The 17,845-nt window shown below is 48.5% G+C and overlaps 2 protein-coding genes across 2 annotated transcripts; one reads left to right on the forward strand and one right to left on the reverse strand.

The window, feature by feature from the left end:
- The first annotated feature begins 464 nt into the window (after positions 1–464).
- Positions 465–1,124, forward strand: LOC109158411 (S-norcoclaurine synthase 1-like). Its single transcript, XM_019306324.1, has one exon. The coding sequence runs from the start codon at positions 597–599 to the stop codon at positions 1,068–1,070; it is 474 nt and encodes a 157-aa protein (XP_019161869.1). The 5' UTR covers positions 465–596; the 3' UTR covers positions 1,071–1,124.
- Positions 1,125–13,219: 12,095 nt separating this feature from the next.
- Positions 13,220–17,096, reverse strand: LOC109157930 (cytochrome P450 82C4-like). The gene is made up of 3 exons (XM_019305750.1): positions 16,455–17,096; positions 14,892–15,273; positions 13,220–13,897 (listed from the first exon to the last, which is right to left on the reverse strand). The coding sequence occupies exons 1-3, from the start codon at positions 17,054–17,056 to the stop codon at positions 13,268–13,270; spliced, it is 1,614 nt and encodes a 537-aa protein (XP_019161295.1). The 5' UTR covers positions 17,057–17,096; the 3' UTR covers positions 13,220–13,267.
- Between the last annotated feature and the right edge of the window lie 749 nt (positions 17,097–17,845).

Here is a 17,845-nt window from a genome sequence, read left to right on the forward strand (position 1 = left end):
TTTTAGTGAAAATCAAATCCGCAATAACTATCAGATGGTGTATACTGAGTAGACCATTCTTCTATATAATAGCTTACAAACAAGAGAGGTAAACCACACTAAGGTAGACTACGTATAATTGACTCAATCAAAAGGTTAGGTGTTGCCAAGAATCAAACTCATAATCTTCTAATATAATAATCATGTTCTAATTACTTGGTCACTTCTTTTAGTTAGATATTACTGAGTATATATCTTGACTGAATTGTATTATAGCAATATAAAAGTGATAATAATGATGGAGGGCTTAATGATTCCAAAGCATCATAAGAGTACAGGGACTACTATTGCCAACATCATATTATTTTAAGAAATCATTAAAATAGTATAGTGGTTCATGTTTAAATAATAAATATTGATTGTTACAATGTAACATTCATTGTTTTTAGTGACTGATTGGTACTTAATTGGAATCATTGAAAATATATTCTCGGCGGCAGATGCCGTCTGTATGTGTTATTCCTACCTGTATAAGTTTACATTTTTGAGTCGTATTGAATCCTCAGCCAAAAATCTCCGCCTGTAAAATTTCCGCTTTGCTTCTTCCTTGAAAAAAAATGGTGTTCGGAGCAGTTTCCGACGAGATGGAAGTAAAGGCGCCGGCGGCCGAGGCATGGAAGGTGTATTCTACTCTGCAACTGGCGAAACTTGTGGTCGAGATGCGTCCTGACTTGGTTGAGAAGTTTGAGGTAGTGGAAGGCGACGGTGGCGCCGGAACAATTCTGAAGCTGACTTTTCCGGCGACCACGCCGGTGTTTACATATTCCAAGGAGAAATTCACGGTCATTGACGATGAGAAGCGAGTGAAAGAAACGGAGGTGATTGAAGGCGGATACCTGAATCTAGGGTTCACTCTGTTTCGGGTTCGGTTTGAAATTACAGAGAAAGACGAAAGCACATGCATCACCAAAACTACAATTGAGTATGAAGTGAAGGAGGAATCAGCTGCCAATGCTTCATTTGTGAGTATTCAAACTTTTGTTGGCATCATGAATGCCGTTGCAACCTATCTAACCACTAAGCAAATGTAATGGAATTGGCCTGCTTGAGGCTTTGCAATAAGATTGCCATCTATTTAAACATTATCGCTTGATGATTATTACACAAGAGAGAATTTAGTTAACGCATACTTTTAAATAGTGTTGGCAAATTTCTCTAATCATTTGCTTTTACATACTCAATAAAGTCATTGTATATGTTGATTTTACGATTAATAGGTAATCAACAATAGACCAACACCACTGTTAAAATAATGAAGTATCGAGAGAATAATTGGACAAAATACAAGTACTTTATTATTGATACTGCTAATTCTACGTAAGCAATACAAATAACACAAGACCAATTAAAGCAAGTAAAGTCTTTATTGATCAAGGTAGAGTTCCTAAGTACAATCTACTTGGTTGCTCTGAGTACCGACTAAGTGCGGTCGGGATCCTCTAATAACAACCTATCGATCGTCCAAAAGTCCTCTACACTGCAGCTACTGTGGGCATTTATAGCCGCTGTGCCGGAGACAAGCTTCCGGCCGTTCGGCATGCTCTCCACGTAGCCTCCACGCGTCCTCCTCCCGGGTGCCCTGCCTGTCGTCGTAGAAAGCCGCCACGTGTCTTTAGCCAGCTCTCTCGCCGAAGGACCACCGCTCGGGGTTCATAGCATCGCTCGGGCAACTCCCTGTCGGTCCCCGACCGGGTTCTCCTCAAGGAGCCCGACCTGTTACCTGCAAAGACATAGACAAAAGGACAAAGACCTCTCGGTCGTGGTGAAGCTATGTCGGTCGGGATATTCCCTACCAAGAGCCCCCCAGCCCGGGCCTTTTTGATCAGTCGGGAAAAAACGGGACGGGATGAAGAAGCCCAACCGTCAGGCATTAGACCGACCGGCCAGCTGTCATTCCCCCTACGCCACGTGTCGGCCTCTGCCGGCCTAGGCGATCCCATCCGTCGCCTTGGATTCAGCGCGGGTCGTGTCAGGCAAGTTGGCCCATTTTCCCGCCTAAATGTCCTCCTATAAATAGGCCCTTGAGGCCCTCATTTGAACTTTCCTCACTCTTTCGCATCAGTCGGTACCCTCAGAGAGTCCCGAGCAGAGCAGCTTAGCAAGGCAGTCGAGCAAGCAAACTTCAATCTCTCAAGCTTCAAACTTCAATCTTCCTCCAATCGGTAAGCTCTCAACCCTCCTCTTTACTTTAGGCTCTCATTTATAGGTAGAACTGTTAGGTCAACTAACTGTCCCGGACGTCTCAAGTCCCTACTAACTCCGACCGACCTTTAGGTAGATCGATATGACGGACTCAGACAGTCAAAACGCCTCGATTGCTGATTACGACGAGGTGGTCGAGCACATCAGCGACGAGGAGGTGGACATCATGTCCTACACCCCTGACGCCAGCCCCCGAGCGACGCCAGCCCCCGAGCAAGCCGCCGAGCGAGACAACGCATCAAGCTCCTCTGGATCGTCAAGCTCAAGTTCAAGCGGATCGGGGAGCTCCAGCGAAGAAGAGGAAGAGAGGACCACGTCAAGCGGGCGAGGTTCTCCAACCGAGGGCGTTAGGGAAACGCCCACCCGGGTGGTTGGGGACCACCCGGAAGCTGCTCTTCGAGGGGGTGATCGAGAAAATACCCCCGAACAGACCGAAGAAGACCCGGCCGGGCCGGCCGTACCAGCCGTCGAGCTTGAATTTTTGAACAGCGAAAGCGTCGAGCAAGAGATGAGCTTGCTGTCCAAGGGCGAGGCGGCTCGGATTGCCGAGGTACTCCGGGGTCGGGCAGAATTCGACACGAGCCGGCAGCTGGGAAACGTGATTGATAGGCATCGGGGCAAGTGGATCGGGATGCACTACGACTCCCTGATGGCCCCGATCGCCATTCCCTTCACCCCCCTCCTGAACGCCTTCCTGGCCTACTACCGGGTCGTCCCGGCCCAGATCTGTCCGAACGCACATCGGATCCTGGCCTGCTTCCCACAGATATGCGCTCGGCACGGGGCCGAGTGCACGATGGAGTTGTTTAACTTCATCTATCAGATCAAGGTTCTCCCGGGCCGCTACGGGGGTGGGTTCCTGATGTTGCAATCCCGAACGGACATGTGCTCGATCAGAGGCTTGCCCGGGAACAACAAGGGGTGGAAAAACAGGATTTTCTCCCTCAAGTACGAGCCCTGGATCTTCCCGGTCGATCGCGTCTGGAGCACACATTTCAGAAAGCAAGTGGTGCCGGCCGAGACGCAAGCGCTGAGGGACGCGGTCAGCCGGATCTCGAGCGAGGTGCACGAATATACAATCTACCGGACGGCTGAAAGTCTCGCAGCTGCCATGCTCCCGCCCCCCACGTACGAGCTGCCGGAGAAGTATCTGCCCGTTCCGATGGGCGTGACGGTCGCCAAGCCTTCGAAACGAAAGAAGAAAGGTTTAGCTCGAGCTGTTCTTCCCGACCTAGCTCTATTTTTGAACAAACTAACTCTGCTCTTGTTTTGCAGCTATGGCCGAGTTTGGTGACGAAGACACCGCCCTTCCCCCACCCGTCAAGATCTCGCTCGGCGGGAAGAAGAAGGCCAAGACCAAGGCGGCCGGGGAGAAGGAGATCCCATCTGCCCGACCTCTGAGCGCCTCGACCGTGTCGACGGGCGAGGGCTTCATCGTGGAGCAGCCGGACGTCCTGGTCACTCGGGTGGAGGTCGCCCGGGCAAAGGAAAAGGTCGCCGACCAGGGCGCGACCGAGGCGGGCGGCCTGAAGCGCCGCCGTGAGCAGCACAGCCCGACCCCTTCGGCCGGGCGGGAGAGGGAGCCTACATCCGTGCTGGCACGGATCGGTAATGCCGCGCCAGCCCGAGCGGATTTGGGGAAGATGACCCCGACCCAGGTGGCTGAACGGATTGGCCACGATCTGGCCGAGGTGAGTCCCAACTTTTAATCTTTCTTTGCCCAAATATCGTTGATCGGGCTAACTTTGACTATCTTCTTTGTGTTGCAGATCTCCCGGGCGACCCAACTTCTTCAGGGTCAAGCTTTGCTGGCCGAGGAGGCCGATCACCACAAGAAGACGGCTGCTCGTCGTCTAAAGGAGATCAAGGAACTCCAGGCTGAGCTGGAGAAAACGCAGAAGGCCCTGAAGAAGGGTGACGAGGAGCGGGTGCTGGCCGAGAAGGTCGCCAGCCGGGCGATTGGGGAGGCCCGGGAGCTGAAGGCTCAGCTCGAGAACCCGGGCGAGCTGGCGCGGGCCGCTTTCAAGGACAAGGACCGGGGTTCGGCCTTCCTCACTGAAGCCCGGGGAACGGCGATTGGTGAAGAGCTGATCGTCTCGTTCGGCCGCTGGGGTTTCATGGCCGGGAAGCGGAAGATGCTCGAGCGGGTCCGTACCCGGCTGGAGCAAGCTTTAGAGGGGGAGGACCTTCAGCTGGTCCTCTCGGTCTTGCCCCCCGATCTAGCCGATCCCGGCCCTTCTCCCTTTGACCCAAAAGCCAAGGCTTCCCAGCCCGGGGCATCGTCGGCGGCCCCTTCGAGCGGGAAGGAAGCAGCTGCCGGAGCTCGGGAAGCGAAGAAGTAAGCTAGGCTTGTCTCCCCTTTTTGCAACGCTGACTGATCGGGAGCCCGGTCCCGCATTGTACCGGGCATCTTTTGTTGATTAATAAAATTCATTTTTGCTCCATCTTATGTCGCTCGTTTTTTATTTTCTTGCTTCTCCATTTGCACACATTGATCATAATCACTCGACCACTTGGCCTTTAGGCCCGGTCTCGCGATACTCGATCCACTCAACGCCCAACCTCACGACCTCACGGCCTGGTCGTGCGTTCGATGTTTCGACTTCAAAACTGGCCAAACGATCGGGTTTATTCGATCTCCAGGCCTTCGCCGAAAAAATTTTCAAGCCTCTACGGTCGGAATGTAACCGAGCGACGGGCCTTGTACCATACTTCCTTATCCCAGCCCCCACACTATTGTGCGCTCGAGGCACGAGTGGGTGCGATAGTGGACAGAAGTTGGACGGATCGGGGAACAATGCCGAGAGCTCCTGGCTTCCCCGATCGGTGGCGTGACTTGAGTGTCCGCCTATGTGGAGCGCGTTTTGACCGGTCGACAGACTTCGCCCGATCGATTGAATGTTGAAATGATCTGCTCATGACGAGGGTGAAAGGAAATAACCGATCGTGCCGCCGCATACAAACGGTCGAGCAATCATTGATCGTATATACATTAAACTTTCCCGCTCGCAGGCGGTTGAACTAATTTTACAATCATAAAATTTACATAGAAACGACGACCGGGACTAACTCGCAGGTCCAGCCCCCACTTCGTCTAAAATTACAAAAAATAGGCTAATGCCTAAAAAGAACGAGGTGCTCGGAATTCCAAGTCCCCTTTATTAGCCGACCCGTCGTTGTCTCTAGTCGGTATGTTCCCGGCCGGATGACAGCGTTGATGATGTACGGCCCTTCCCAGTTCTGAGCTAGCTTTCCCCCTTCTAAAGGTTGACTGGCCTCCCTTCGTCGTAAGACATAATCCCCGACTTGAAAATAACGAGGGTTGACCCGAACGTCCTTCGAGCTCTTGACGCGCTTCTGGTACTCGGCCATACGCCGAGCGGCTAGCTCCCTTTTTTCTTCGACCACATCGAGGTCCACAGCCATGGCGTGTTCATTGTCCTCCGCGTTGTAGGTTCTCTCTCGATCGGTCGGGATCCAAGCCTCGATCGGTAGTCGGGCTTCAGCTCCGTAAACCAGGGCGAAAGGGGTCTCCAAAGTAGCTTCCCTCGGGGTCGTCCGATAAGTCCATAAGACATATGGCAACTCATCGGCCCAACTACGACCGGCCGAGTGTAACTTCTTTTTCAGACCTTCCAATATCGTCCGGTTAGCATTTTCCACTTGTCCATTTCCCTGCGGGTAAGCGACAGACGACCGGACATGAGTCGTCCCGATCGTGGCCAGGAAATTCTGAAAATATTGGCTCACAAATTGGCGACCGTTATCGCTGATAAGATGTACGGGCACGCCAAAACGGGAAACGACATTGCGCCAAAGGAACCGAGCACACTGCTGAGATGTGATCGTGGCTAAGGGCTCGGCTTCTATCCACTTAGAGAAGTAATCGACGGCGACGATCACGAACCTTCTCCGACCGGACAGCTGAGGAAAGGGGCCCAAAATATCTACCCCCCACCTAGCGAAAGGAACTGCGGTCGTGACAGGCTGGTAGAACGTTGCCGGTCGTCCAGGCATCCGGGCGTACAGTTGGCACGTCTCACATTCCCGAGCTAACTTCTCACAGTCTAGCTGGAGGGACGGCCAATAGTACCCGATCAGCATGATACGACGGGCCAGGGATCGACCTCCCTGGTGCGAGGAGCAGATTCCCGAGTGAAGCTCCTTCATCACTAAATCCGCCTCAAACGCGGTCAGGCATCGCATGAGAGGGCCTCCATACGATCGTCGATATAGACGATCGTTCACGACTTGGAACCTCGGGGCTCTCAGCTTAGCTTTTCGAGCACGTTGCGGGTCGTCTGGGAGTCGACCGTGCTCGAGATATTCCTTCAGATCGGTGATCCAGCTGTCTTCCACCGGTTGGATTGGATTGACCGGCAGGCGATGGATACTGTGTCTCGGGATCACCAAGATCCGGGCTATCTTTGATATGTGTTCCGGGGCGTCTTGGGCCAATTTGGACAGGATGTCCGCATCGGCATTATCCAATCGGGGTATGTGCCGGACGGTGTACCCCCGGAACTGAGCGAGCTTTTCCATGGCAAGGTCTCGGTACAACTGCAAACGCTCGCCATTGACTTCATAATCTCCGAGAACTTGCCCGACCACGAGCGCAGAATCTGTTTGGGCTCGGATGTATTCAGCCCCCAAGTCCCGAGCGCATTGCAAGCCATTTACGAACGCCTCATACTCGGCTTCATTGTTGGTCGGGTGGAACTGATACATGAGAGCAAAATAGACTTTGAATCCTTCTGGGCTCGTGACCACTACTCCTCCGCCCGCTCCTTTTTTGCTACTTGACCCGTCAGTAGCTAGCGACCACCACTCGGCCTCGGGATCCTCAACGTCGGGGGGTCGGGTATCCCGGGCGGTGCACTCGACCAAGAAATCTGCCAGAGCCTGACCTTTGATTGCTGGTCTCGGTCGGTATTCGATCGCGTACTGGGTCAACATTAACGCCCACTTGACTAGGCGCCCGGACGAAGAAGCGGTGCGGAGAACTGGTCCGATCGGCTGATCGGTCAACACGCGAATTGCTCGACCTTGGAAATAGGGAGCTAACTTTTTCGCGGCTATGTACAGGGCATAGACGACCTTCTCTAACCGGGAGTACCGGAGCTCGGGACCATGTAGCGCGTGGCTTACATAGTACACCGGTCGCTGGACCCCTTCCGGATCGGTTCGGCACAATACTGCGCTTACTGCACGATCGGAGACGGCGAGGTACACGTCTAGCTCTTCCCCGAGCTCGGGCTTTGAGAGCACAATAGGTGACATGAGGTACTCCTTCAACTCGCCAAAAGCTGCTCGGCACTCTTCGTCCCAGACGAACCCATTAACTTTTCGCAATACCTTGAAGAAAGGTAGAGCGCGCTCGGCTAACTTGGAGAGGAACCGGCTAAGGGCTGCCAACCGACCGGTCAATTGCTGGACCTCCCGAACGGTAGAAGGTGGTTGCATGTCCAGAATCGCTTTAACTTTGGCCGGGTTGGGCTCAATTCCTCTCTTGGTCATCATGTAGCCGAGGAACTTGCCGGTCTGAACCGCGAATGTACACTTGGTCGGGTTCAGCCGCAACTGGTACTTCCTCATGATCTGGAAGCACTCCCGGAGGTCCCGAGTATGGTCGGACCGGTCCCGACTCTTGACCAGCATATCATCAATGTAAGCCTCCATTGTTCGGCCCAATAGATCGGCGAAGAGCATATTGACCATTCTCTGATAGGTCGCTCCTGCATTCCGGAGGCCAAACGGCATCACTCGGTAACAATACAGCCCGTCCGGGGTTACGAAGGCTGTCTTGCTCTCGTCTTCATGGTGCATCATTATTTGGTGATATCCCTTGAAGGCATCCATGAAGCTCATCAACTCGGCCCCGGCCGTCTCGTCGACCATTTGATGAATGCTCGGTAGAGGATAAGGGTCGAGCGGACAGGCCTTGTTGAGGTCCGTGAAGTCTATGCACATCCTCCAAGCTGGGGGCTTTGGAACTAGAACAATGTTTGCCACCCACTCGGGGTAAATAACCGGGCGGATGTGCTCGATCGCCGCCATTTTCTTGACCTCCTCTCTAACAAACTCGCGGCGATCGGAGGATAGGTGTCGTGTCTTCTGCACGGCCGGTTTCGCTGCGGGATCGACGGCTAGCTTATGGCAAATGACCGATCGATCGATCCCGGGCATGTCCTCGGGTCCCCACGCAAAAATATCAGCATACTCCCTGAGTATGCTCAGAACCGCTGCTCGGAGCTCGGGGGTGAGGGCCCGGCCAATTTTGATCTTCCTATCCGGGCGGTCCTCGGATAGGGGAACTTCTTCTATCTCTTCGGAAGGTTCGGGTGCTCCTTCCGTTCTTTGGCCTCCTCTTTGGCTATAGTGTTCACCCGGGAAGACGGACCGGAATCGCGTCTGTTGACCGCTCGGGTGTAGCACTTCCGGGCGGACTGGACATCGCCACGGACCACGCCGACCCCATTGGGGGTGGGGAATTTCATGCAGAGATGGGGCATGGAAATTATCCCACCGATCTTCATGATGGCGGGTCGGCCTAGGATGATGTTGTGGACACAATGGAGGTTGACCACAACGAACTCAAGCTCTGTCTTGATCGACTTCGGGGGGGTGCCGATCTCGACCGGGAGAGTGATTTTGCCTTCGGGGTAAATGAGGGCCCCGGTAAATCCCGACAGTGGTACACCGACCGGAGTCAGCTCCTTCCTGTCGAGGCCAAGCTTCTCGAACACGTCCAAGTATAGGACGTTCACACTGCTACCCGTGTCCACCATGACCCTCTGGACGTCCGTTCCCTTGACGTCGATCGTGACCACGAGCGCTTCCATGCCGTGGTCGCCGCTGCTAGGTTGGTCCTCAAGGGTGAAGGTTATGGGCTCCATTTTTTGTCTTTTCCCGGTCTCTCGGGAATCCACGATCGCAACCGGGCAACCGTCCTCGGCTGGGAAGCGTCTTCTAAGCCACCAAATATGACATGGATGGTGGGCTTGCCGACCGGGCGACTGCTGGTCGGGGGATCAGGGTCCCATCGGTCTTCATGACGATCGTCCCTTCGATCGTCTCTTCGGTCCTGACCCGACCGATCGGAGCGGTGATGAACTCGCCTGTGATCCCTCCGATCGGTATTCCTCTTGGTTTCTTCTCTCTTCCCCACGCACTTGTCCAATTTCCCCAAGTTGAGCAAATCTTCCAGCAACTGGCGCAAGTGGGTACACTCCTCGGTGTCATGCCCAGCGCATCGATGGTAAGCACAATGCTTACTCTTATCAGGGCCGTCTCGATCGGGATGGGGGAGTTTGATGAGGTTGCAAGACTGGGCATACTGCATAGCCTCCGCTGCAGATCGGTTTAAGGCCGTAAACTCGCCATGCCTGGTGCGGGATCGGGGATGATCGTCTCCCGATCGATGTTCCGCCCGGCCGGCCGGTTTACGGGACGAAGAGCCGACCTCCTGCAGGCGCTTGACGGCATTCGCCTCACCTGCGTTGGCGTAATCAGTGACCCTTCGGAGGGCCTCCTCATATGTGGTCGGGGGGTGGAGGATAAAATCCTGGTACAGATACCCCGCCCGAAGGGAGATATGGAGCATGTGGGTGGCGGTCGCATCATCCATGGGTTCGACCTCTCCGACCGCCGCTTTCCACTTGATAAGGAAGTCGGTCAAGCTTTCCCCTTCCAACTGCTTGGCCTTCTCGAGGTACATGTAAGACTTCCTCACCACTTTGGAAGTAATGAACTTCCGTACAAACTTGATCGCCAGGGTCTCAAATTTGTCGATCGACCCCGGGGGCAAGGTGCGGAACCACTCTGCTGCCCGACCGGTGAGGGTTGAGTAGAAGGCCCTGCATATCACGGCGTCTGAAACGCCCTTCGGCATCATATTGCTGAAAAAATCATTCACGTGGGCCTCAGGGTCTGTCCGACCGTCGTAACTCTTCTCTCCCGAGACCTTCAAGTCGAGCGGGTAAGGCTGAGCCATTACCGCAGCCGTGAACGGCGTCTGGTGGAGGGTCGACCGGTCGACCGAGGGTGCTATAGGATATGCATTCCTGAGCTGCGCAACTTCGGCCTGGAGATTGTAGAGCAATCCTCGGGTCTCGTTGAGCTCGGCGTTCTGGGCGGCTTGGGCTGTATCCCGAGCGCGTCGACGTCGATGTGATCTCGACCCGCTGTACCCGGATGAAGCCTCGTGGCTAGCTTCCTGCATTTGTACGTCCTCTTGCCTGGGGTTCGGGTCTTGGGGTCCCAGACGCTGGCGCATCTCTGGTCGGAGACGGTCGAAAGCTACCGCTCGGGCAACCTCTTCCGGGTCCTCCGCTTGAACGGCCTGAACTGATGCCTCCATCGCATCAGCACCCCCCGACCCCAACCGCGAATGAGCCGAGCGTCGAGCCCGGGAAGTGGACTGACGCTGCGGCTCTACTTGTGCGGTTGGCTGTACTGGAGGGGCGGCGGCTGGAGCTGTATAGGCAGGCGCATATGGTGGATAGCCAACCGGGGAAGTGTAGCACATCGGTTGGCCTGGCCAAAGCCCGTATGGTGGAGGTGGAACCGGATACGGGTATTGGGGGGGATACATCATCGGCTGCTGCTGGTATGGCAGACCGGGTGGTGGGTATCCCGGTTGTATATAATTCACCGGCTGCTGGGCGGCCGGGTATGTATTTGACGGATGTGGCGGTGAGAGATTGAGGTTGAGGTCCATCGTCTGACCCTGCTGTTGGGTAGCATAGTGGTCGGAGGAGCTCGCCGCATCCGCCTGGTCGTCGGCGAAGTTGTTGTATGCCCACGGATACATGTTGGAAAAGAGACCGGGTGCTCGTCAAGACGTTGGCTTGTTGCACGGGTCCCCACAGACGGCGCCAAAATGATACTGCTAATTCTACGTAAGCAATACAAATAACACAAGACCAATTAAAGCAAGTAAAGTCTTTATTGATCAAGGTAGAGTTCCTAAGTACAATCTACTTGGTTGCTCTGAGTACCGACTGAGTGCGGTCGGGATCCTCTAATAACAACCTATCGATCGTCCAAAAGTCCTCTACACTGCAGCTACTGTGGGCATTTATAGCCGCTGTGCCGGAGACAAGCTTCCGGCCGTTCGGCATGCTCTCCACGTAGCCTCCACGCGTCCTCCTCCCGGGTGCCCTGCCTGTCGTCGTAGAAAGCCGCCACGTGTCTTTAGCCAGCTCTCTCGCCGAAGGACCACCGCTCGGGGTTCATAGCATCGCTCGGGCAACTCCCGGTCGGTCCCCGACCGGGTTCTCCTCAAGGAGCCCGACCTGTTACCTGCAAAGACATAGACAAAAGGACAAAGACCTCTCGGTCGTGGTGAAGCTATGTCGGTCGGGATATTCCCTACCAATTATAAAGAATTATGATTCGTTTTAACTCTCAAGAGGGAACATTTATACAAGAGGACTTGAAGTCTTAAAAAGAAGCTAATTTCTAAGATCCCTCGCATTAGGAGATCTTATTAGAGTGGAATGAATAATTGAAACATATTATGCAACGAATTGGTATAAAGTAATTTACTCTTGCCCAAACATTTTTTTGAAGAGTTAATTCCAGCAATGGTCCCTCGAGTATGGTGATTTTCCATAATTAGTCCTCGACTTTTAATTTGGACAATTTAACCCTCTGACTATTAAAATCTTTCCAATTGTGATCCTTCCGTCAAATCCTAGTTAAGTGAACATTAAATTGAGGGGTAAAAGCGTCATTTCTCCTAATATTTCATCTTCATTCCCATGTCGTTGCTGTATTTCCTCCCCCATTCGTGAGCTTGGCAAGACCATAGTCAAATAGTTTAGGATTAAAGTCTTCATCCAATCTGTCAATAGCATAGCCGATATATGATCGTGATAGCAGTTGTGGGGTGGTCAAATAACTTTGAAGTGTCTGGCAATCAGTATATAGCTTAATATTCTGTTCTCCACGGTCGTGTAACCAAGATAGGGCCTCCTTACATGCATATGCCTCGGCCATTAGTGGGGAAAAACAATGTGGCAAGGGTGCACTGTATGCCGAAATAAACTGACCACCTGGTCCCATTAATACCGCTCCTACAATAGCCGAATTGTCTGCATAATGATAGACCGCGTCGACATAACATTTGGGCGACAATTGTGTTGGAGCATGATGCATCATAGAGTGTTGGGCAGTGTGGCTCGCGTCTAATACTTGGTGCTATCCTTTGGCGCCCTGGGCAGTAGGCAGTAACGGTCCAAGCACATTGGTGCTCACTGGCATGGAACTCGCTACCCTCCTCGACGTGTCTCCATGTACGTGTCGCCATGCACCCAAATTGGCCTAGGCCGTGGCTAACAACTGTTTCGGTCGGGGCAAACACGCTCCTGCCCAAACTTATTTACATAGCTTGCTAGCCTTCTAGAATTTCCTATAACACCCGCAATTATATCATGGATCTGAGTCCAAAATACACAATTACATACTGAATATCCACAATTTGAATTGTGAACAATTAATATGTAAATTGTGTATTTTTAGACCATGTAAATTATGTATTTTTATACCAGGATCTACCTTGTAAGGTGGACTTGAGTCCACAGTATAATTTGTCGGCATAACGCACCCTAGCTGAAGCCCACAGTTCTGACTAATTGCCAACCGATTAGGCCTTAGTAGTTAGTACCTAGAGGCACTGCACATCCACATTACAGCAAATTATTGTGTGGATCATGGTCCACATAGCTTGAATACAATATACATTTTTAATATACTTAAAGTACATTCTTTGTGTACTAAATGTACATTATTTGATAATATATTTAAAATTATATATTTTTCAATAATATACTTTACGTATATAAATAATATACTTTTAATATATTAAAAATATACTTTTTATTTATGGTTCACACAAATGTGTAGACCATGGTCCATAGAATAATGATTGCCACATTTTCATGATTTGTCTAAATTAAAATACATTTATTTAATATAGGGATAAGAACTTGGGTAGTACTTATTCAAACTAATATAGTAATATCTAGAGCCCATAGAAGTTTGGGGGCAGGCGAGGCGTAACCACTAGCTGTAACGGCGTTGCTCGGGGCAGAGTGACTCCGAATCCCTCTTCCATGTCCAGTTCCACATTTCCAGGTGTGCTGAAATTGAAACCTTGAATCAATCGAGCAATGGTGAGATGCGAAATCTGCAACGCATACGCCATTCCTACACAGCTTCGTCTCCCACACCCGAAAGGCACATACTCAAACCGTTTCAGTGGATTATCCGCCCCGCCCGCTTCCCTGTTCAGGAATCTCTTCGGCATGAATTTGTCGGGTTCCGGCCAGAATTTCGGGTCTCGCATGATTTTCCACAGGTTAACGTTGAACTGGGCACCTTTTGGGAGGTCGTAACCTCCGATCTTGCAATCTTTGGATGTCATTCTCGGCATTAAGAGCGGAACTGTGGGATATAGGCGTAGCGATTCTTTCACGACGGCCTGCAGGTATTCTAGCTTTTTAACATCGGAATCTTCCACCCATCTCTCTGTGCCCACTTGCGCTTCTATCTCTTCCCGGCAACGCTTCATTACATCGCCGTACTTCACTAGTAAGGATAGTGCCCATACCATATGAGTCCCGGTTGTATCCGACCCATCTATGATCATACTCTGCAAAATTCAAGCATAGAGTTGAACGGTTACTAAATCAACGGCTTGATTGGGTTGGTCAAAGTTATATTATACTTTTGGTAAATAGTTATTAGTTGATTGAGTTAGTGAGTTTGACTAGTTGATAATTGATTATAAAAATGTTTGGTAAATGTTAATTAATATCTGATTATATATAATGGTATCCAGGTTAGACTTCTATTTGGAAGATTGTGAGTTTGAGCCTCTAAAATAATTTTTTCAAAAAGCTGAACAGTTTTTTGAATTTTAAGGTTTTGGAGCACTGAAATGTTAGGTCCCATTTGGTTCGAGGAAATATTGGAAGAGAAATGAAATTGAAATTCCATGAAAAAGAAATTATCGAGTTCAAATCCTGTCTCCGCAACATCGTTTTTTGCCAAACAATTTGAGGTTTGACTCATTTCACTAGTAATGAAATAACACACCGTTTTGGGGTTGGAAATATTTGAAGGGAAATGAAATTGAAATTCCATGAAAAAGAAATTATCGGGAAGATTAATTACATTGTTTGGTTTGGTGGAAAATAAATTACTTGGAATATTATTCCATTGTTTGATTGAGTTTTGAACTGTAAGGAATAATGAGTATAAAGATAATTATACCCCTACATAACAACAACAACAACAATAATAATAGTAATTAAGAAAAGTTAGTGAGGACATAATTGTCCTACTTGTTTTTCATGAAAAACATTTTTCATGAAAAACAAAATACCAAGAGGGACCATGAAAAATGTTTTCCTCATTTTTGAGGAAAATGTTTTCCAATGAAAAATATTTTCCATGAACCAAACCAAGAAAAATCCATTTTTCTTCAAATTTAAGGAAAATATTTTCCATGAACCAAACATGCTCTTACGGAAAGTTAATTAATCAAACACTTATATTGATTATTTAACAAGTCAACAGTTTGATTTAATAAACAAAAGTTGGTTAATAAGTTAACTATGTTACCAAATAAGGCTTATACATACCTGGGTTGTACCCTTGATAGCCATTTGATGGGTATAGGGAAAACCTTTAACGAATTCCTTGTCGATGGTTGAAAGCATGAGGTGGATCAAGTCCAGATCATTTCCGGCCGCCGGTGCCGGAGCATTCCCCAACTGCCGTCTCTCAATATGTTGGTCAATCCAGGCTTGAAGAATCTTATCAACCTTTTTATTGTTACGCTTCATGGCCCTAACATGACCTTGGAAATCAAACCACTTAAACAGCCGCAATGGAAAAGCATCCTGGAGAACAAACATCCCGCTTAGATATTGGAATTCCCGAAAAACATTAATCATTTCTTGCGCCTCTTTATACTCCGTGCTGTCGTCGTCGCCGATGGCTCCTCCGACCTTAAACTTGTACCTGTAAGAATTTTTCATATGGTATAATATTATTTAAGCGTTTGTGATGCAAGTATGTGACTGAGTCAATAAGTGATTTAATTAACTTGAATATTCAGTTTGGTTTTATGACGCTTAGGCTTCTAAGTAAAAACAATTCTCCCACAACTCTTATAGACAGAATAAACTACACCAGTCCTCACGGGTTTAGCTCATTAGTTCAGTAAGTAGTATTTAAGAGAATAATAAACTACATCATCTAGTATTTAAGAGAAGTGATAGACAAACGGATCTACCATCCCAATGGTGATACCAATTATGGAGAGTGATACTCCGATTATCCTGAAGCTTCCGATACTCCTAGTTAGTTAAGTTTCGCTAAAGTTTATGTTAATATATATTAATGTCAAACACGCCCAGGGGTATAGTTTAGTGGTCGAAAGTCTAAGTGTAAAGGTATAGTGGCCCAAGTTGACTCATGATCGAATCCCTCATTGCGAAACACATTTCACAATTTACCTTTCCTCAGAAAATTTAAGGACATAAATTAAACGTGAGTGGTCCTTAAGTTTGAGATTCGAATTTATATATATTAATATAATATGAGTAAATATCAATTTTGGTCCTATGAGTATTAGCAAAATGACAGTTTTAGTTCACATGTTTAATTCCTACCAATTTTCATTCACGACTATTATTTTAGTATCAATTTTTATCCACGACTATTGTTTTAGTGCTAAAATTCTTCATGCCGGTCACTCTCCGTTTACACGTCGAAATCTAAAAATTTTAAGGGTGTTTTTGTCATTTTCAACTTAAGATCTCAATTTGAGCATGAATAAATAGATTTAAGCCCTAAGATTGATCTCAATTCACAGTTCTTCATCCCATCCTACCTTAATTTGATGAGGAGAACTGTGAATTGAAATTGATCTTAGAACTTAAAATCTCTTTATTCATGCTTCATTTGGAATCTTAATTTGAAAAGGACAAAAATACCATTAATAATTTCATATTTCGACATGTCTTAAATGAAGGGTGATCGGCGTGATGAATTTTGACACTAAAATAATAGCTGTGATGAAAATTGATACTAAAACAATAGTTATGGGTAGGAATTTAACATGTATATCAAAACTGTCATTTTGTTAATACTGTGGTGAGACCAAAATTAGTATTTGTTCTATTAATATCTAACCGTACCTCCTCCCGGCGACGATCCGACAACTGGTGTTCAACGTCAACTGTGCTATCCACTCATCCATGGCGACAACCGCCGCCTTATTCGGTTCAGGAGAAGCAGTGACGAAAAGGTACAACTCTTTGATGCTGGTCTCCAGCTCCGACATGCGGATATGCTTCACCTTGTCGAGTTTAACGTTGGACAGAAGCTCTGACACGACAAACTTGCGCATCACGCGCCAGTACGCATTGTCGGAGCTGAAACTAAACATGGCGTAGTTGTAACCGAGGTGTTCGCCGACGGCGAACTCCGGCTTGGACGCCACGTCTCGCTCGTGTGTGGTGAAGCAATCCTTGGCGGCTTCCAGACCGCAGATCATGGCTATGGGAGTCATCCCTGACCGCACGATGAACAGCGGGCCGTGCTTATCCGCCATCTCTCCCAAAGTCCGGGAGAGAATCTGGTTTTGGCTGTTGAGGATGGGAATGTGGCCGATGATCGGAAGAGCACCGGCGGCCACTGGGGGTAATAACAGGTTTCTGTTCTTATTATTTATTCTGATGTATAGTAAAACGAAGAAGATGAAGCCTGCAAGACATGAGAGGAGATGAAAAAGATCCATGGATGGATGAGTATGTAATTGAGTGTAGCTAATAGCGCTAGGCCGGTAATATAATGGCGCTACAATTCAACTTGCTTTATATAGAGATTATTTATTATTTATATATGGACCGTCATGATCATATATTCCATCAATCGTGTGTAACTCAAGATTAAATTAAAGTTTTAGTACATGTACTTCTAAATCTTATTATAATTTCTTAATTTTACTCTATGATGTGGCGAGTTTTGATAAATTATATTTTTTTATGTGGGTCACAATATAACTGTTTACATCAAGATTTTGTGTGTGAGAGTAAAAGTTATGAGTAAAAAATGGGAGTACACATAACAATTTTCTTTAAATAAAGGAATAAGGGTGATGTGCGGGAGATTATATTCTGAATGATGATATTTTCGAGGGGGGGGGGGGGGGGGGGTGGGGGGTTGGATGGGGCCTTTCCTCCCATTATTACTACTCTTAGTTAGATTTGGGGTCTCCCGCTCCAACTCAAAGAAAATTAAAGAATAAGGGTGCATTTGTAAAGCATGAAAATGACTTATGAAAAATATTTTTTAGAAAATAAGTCATTTTCTAGCAAACATTTTTCTTTCTGCTGTTTGATTGCATTTTGAAGAACTTGGTGTGTTTGGTTTATTTTCTGAAAAATGAGTAGAATTGTATAATTAAACATTTTTGCGGAAAATGATTTACGCCAAATTTTGGCATAAGTCATTTTTCACCGAAATGATTTCATTTTCCCAGTCAATGGAAAATGTTTTCCGTTGACTAGATTTTCATATTGCATCC

Source organism: Ipomoea nil, unplaced genomic scaffold (genome assembly GCF_001879475.1).
Source record: "Ipomoea nil cultivar Tokyo-kokei standard unplaced genomic scaffold, Asagao_1.1 scaffold0302, whole genome shotgun sequence".
NCBI classification, from domain to species: domain Eukaryota; kingdom Viridiplantae; phylum Streptophyta; class Magnoliopsida; order Solanales; family Convolvulaceae; genus Ipomoea; species Ipomoea nil.

What these genes read in the sequence shown, in the direction of transcription:
- LOC109158411 (XM_019306324.1), top strand. Translation starts at nt 597, where the DNA reads ATGGTGTTCGGAGCAGTTTCCGACGAGATGGAAGTAAAGGCGCCGGCG.
- LOC109157930 (XM_019305750.1), bottom strand. Translation starts at nt 17,056, where the DNA reads ATGGATCTTTTTCATCTCCTCTCATGTCTTGCAGGCTTCATCTTCTTC. An exon ending in CGGATCGTCGCCGGGAGGAG is followed by an intron (nt 15,274 to 16,454) that starts GTACGGTTAGAT and finishes AAATTCTTACAG; the next exon opens with GTACAAGTTTAAGGTCGGAG. An exon ending in CTATCAAGGGTACAACCCAG is followed by an intron (nt 13,898 to 14,891) that starts GTATGTATAAGC and finishes TGAATTTTGCAG; the next exon opens with AGTATGATCATAGATGGGTC.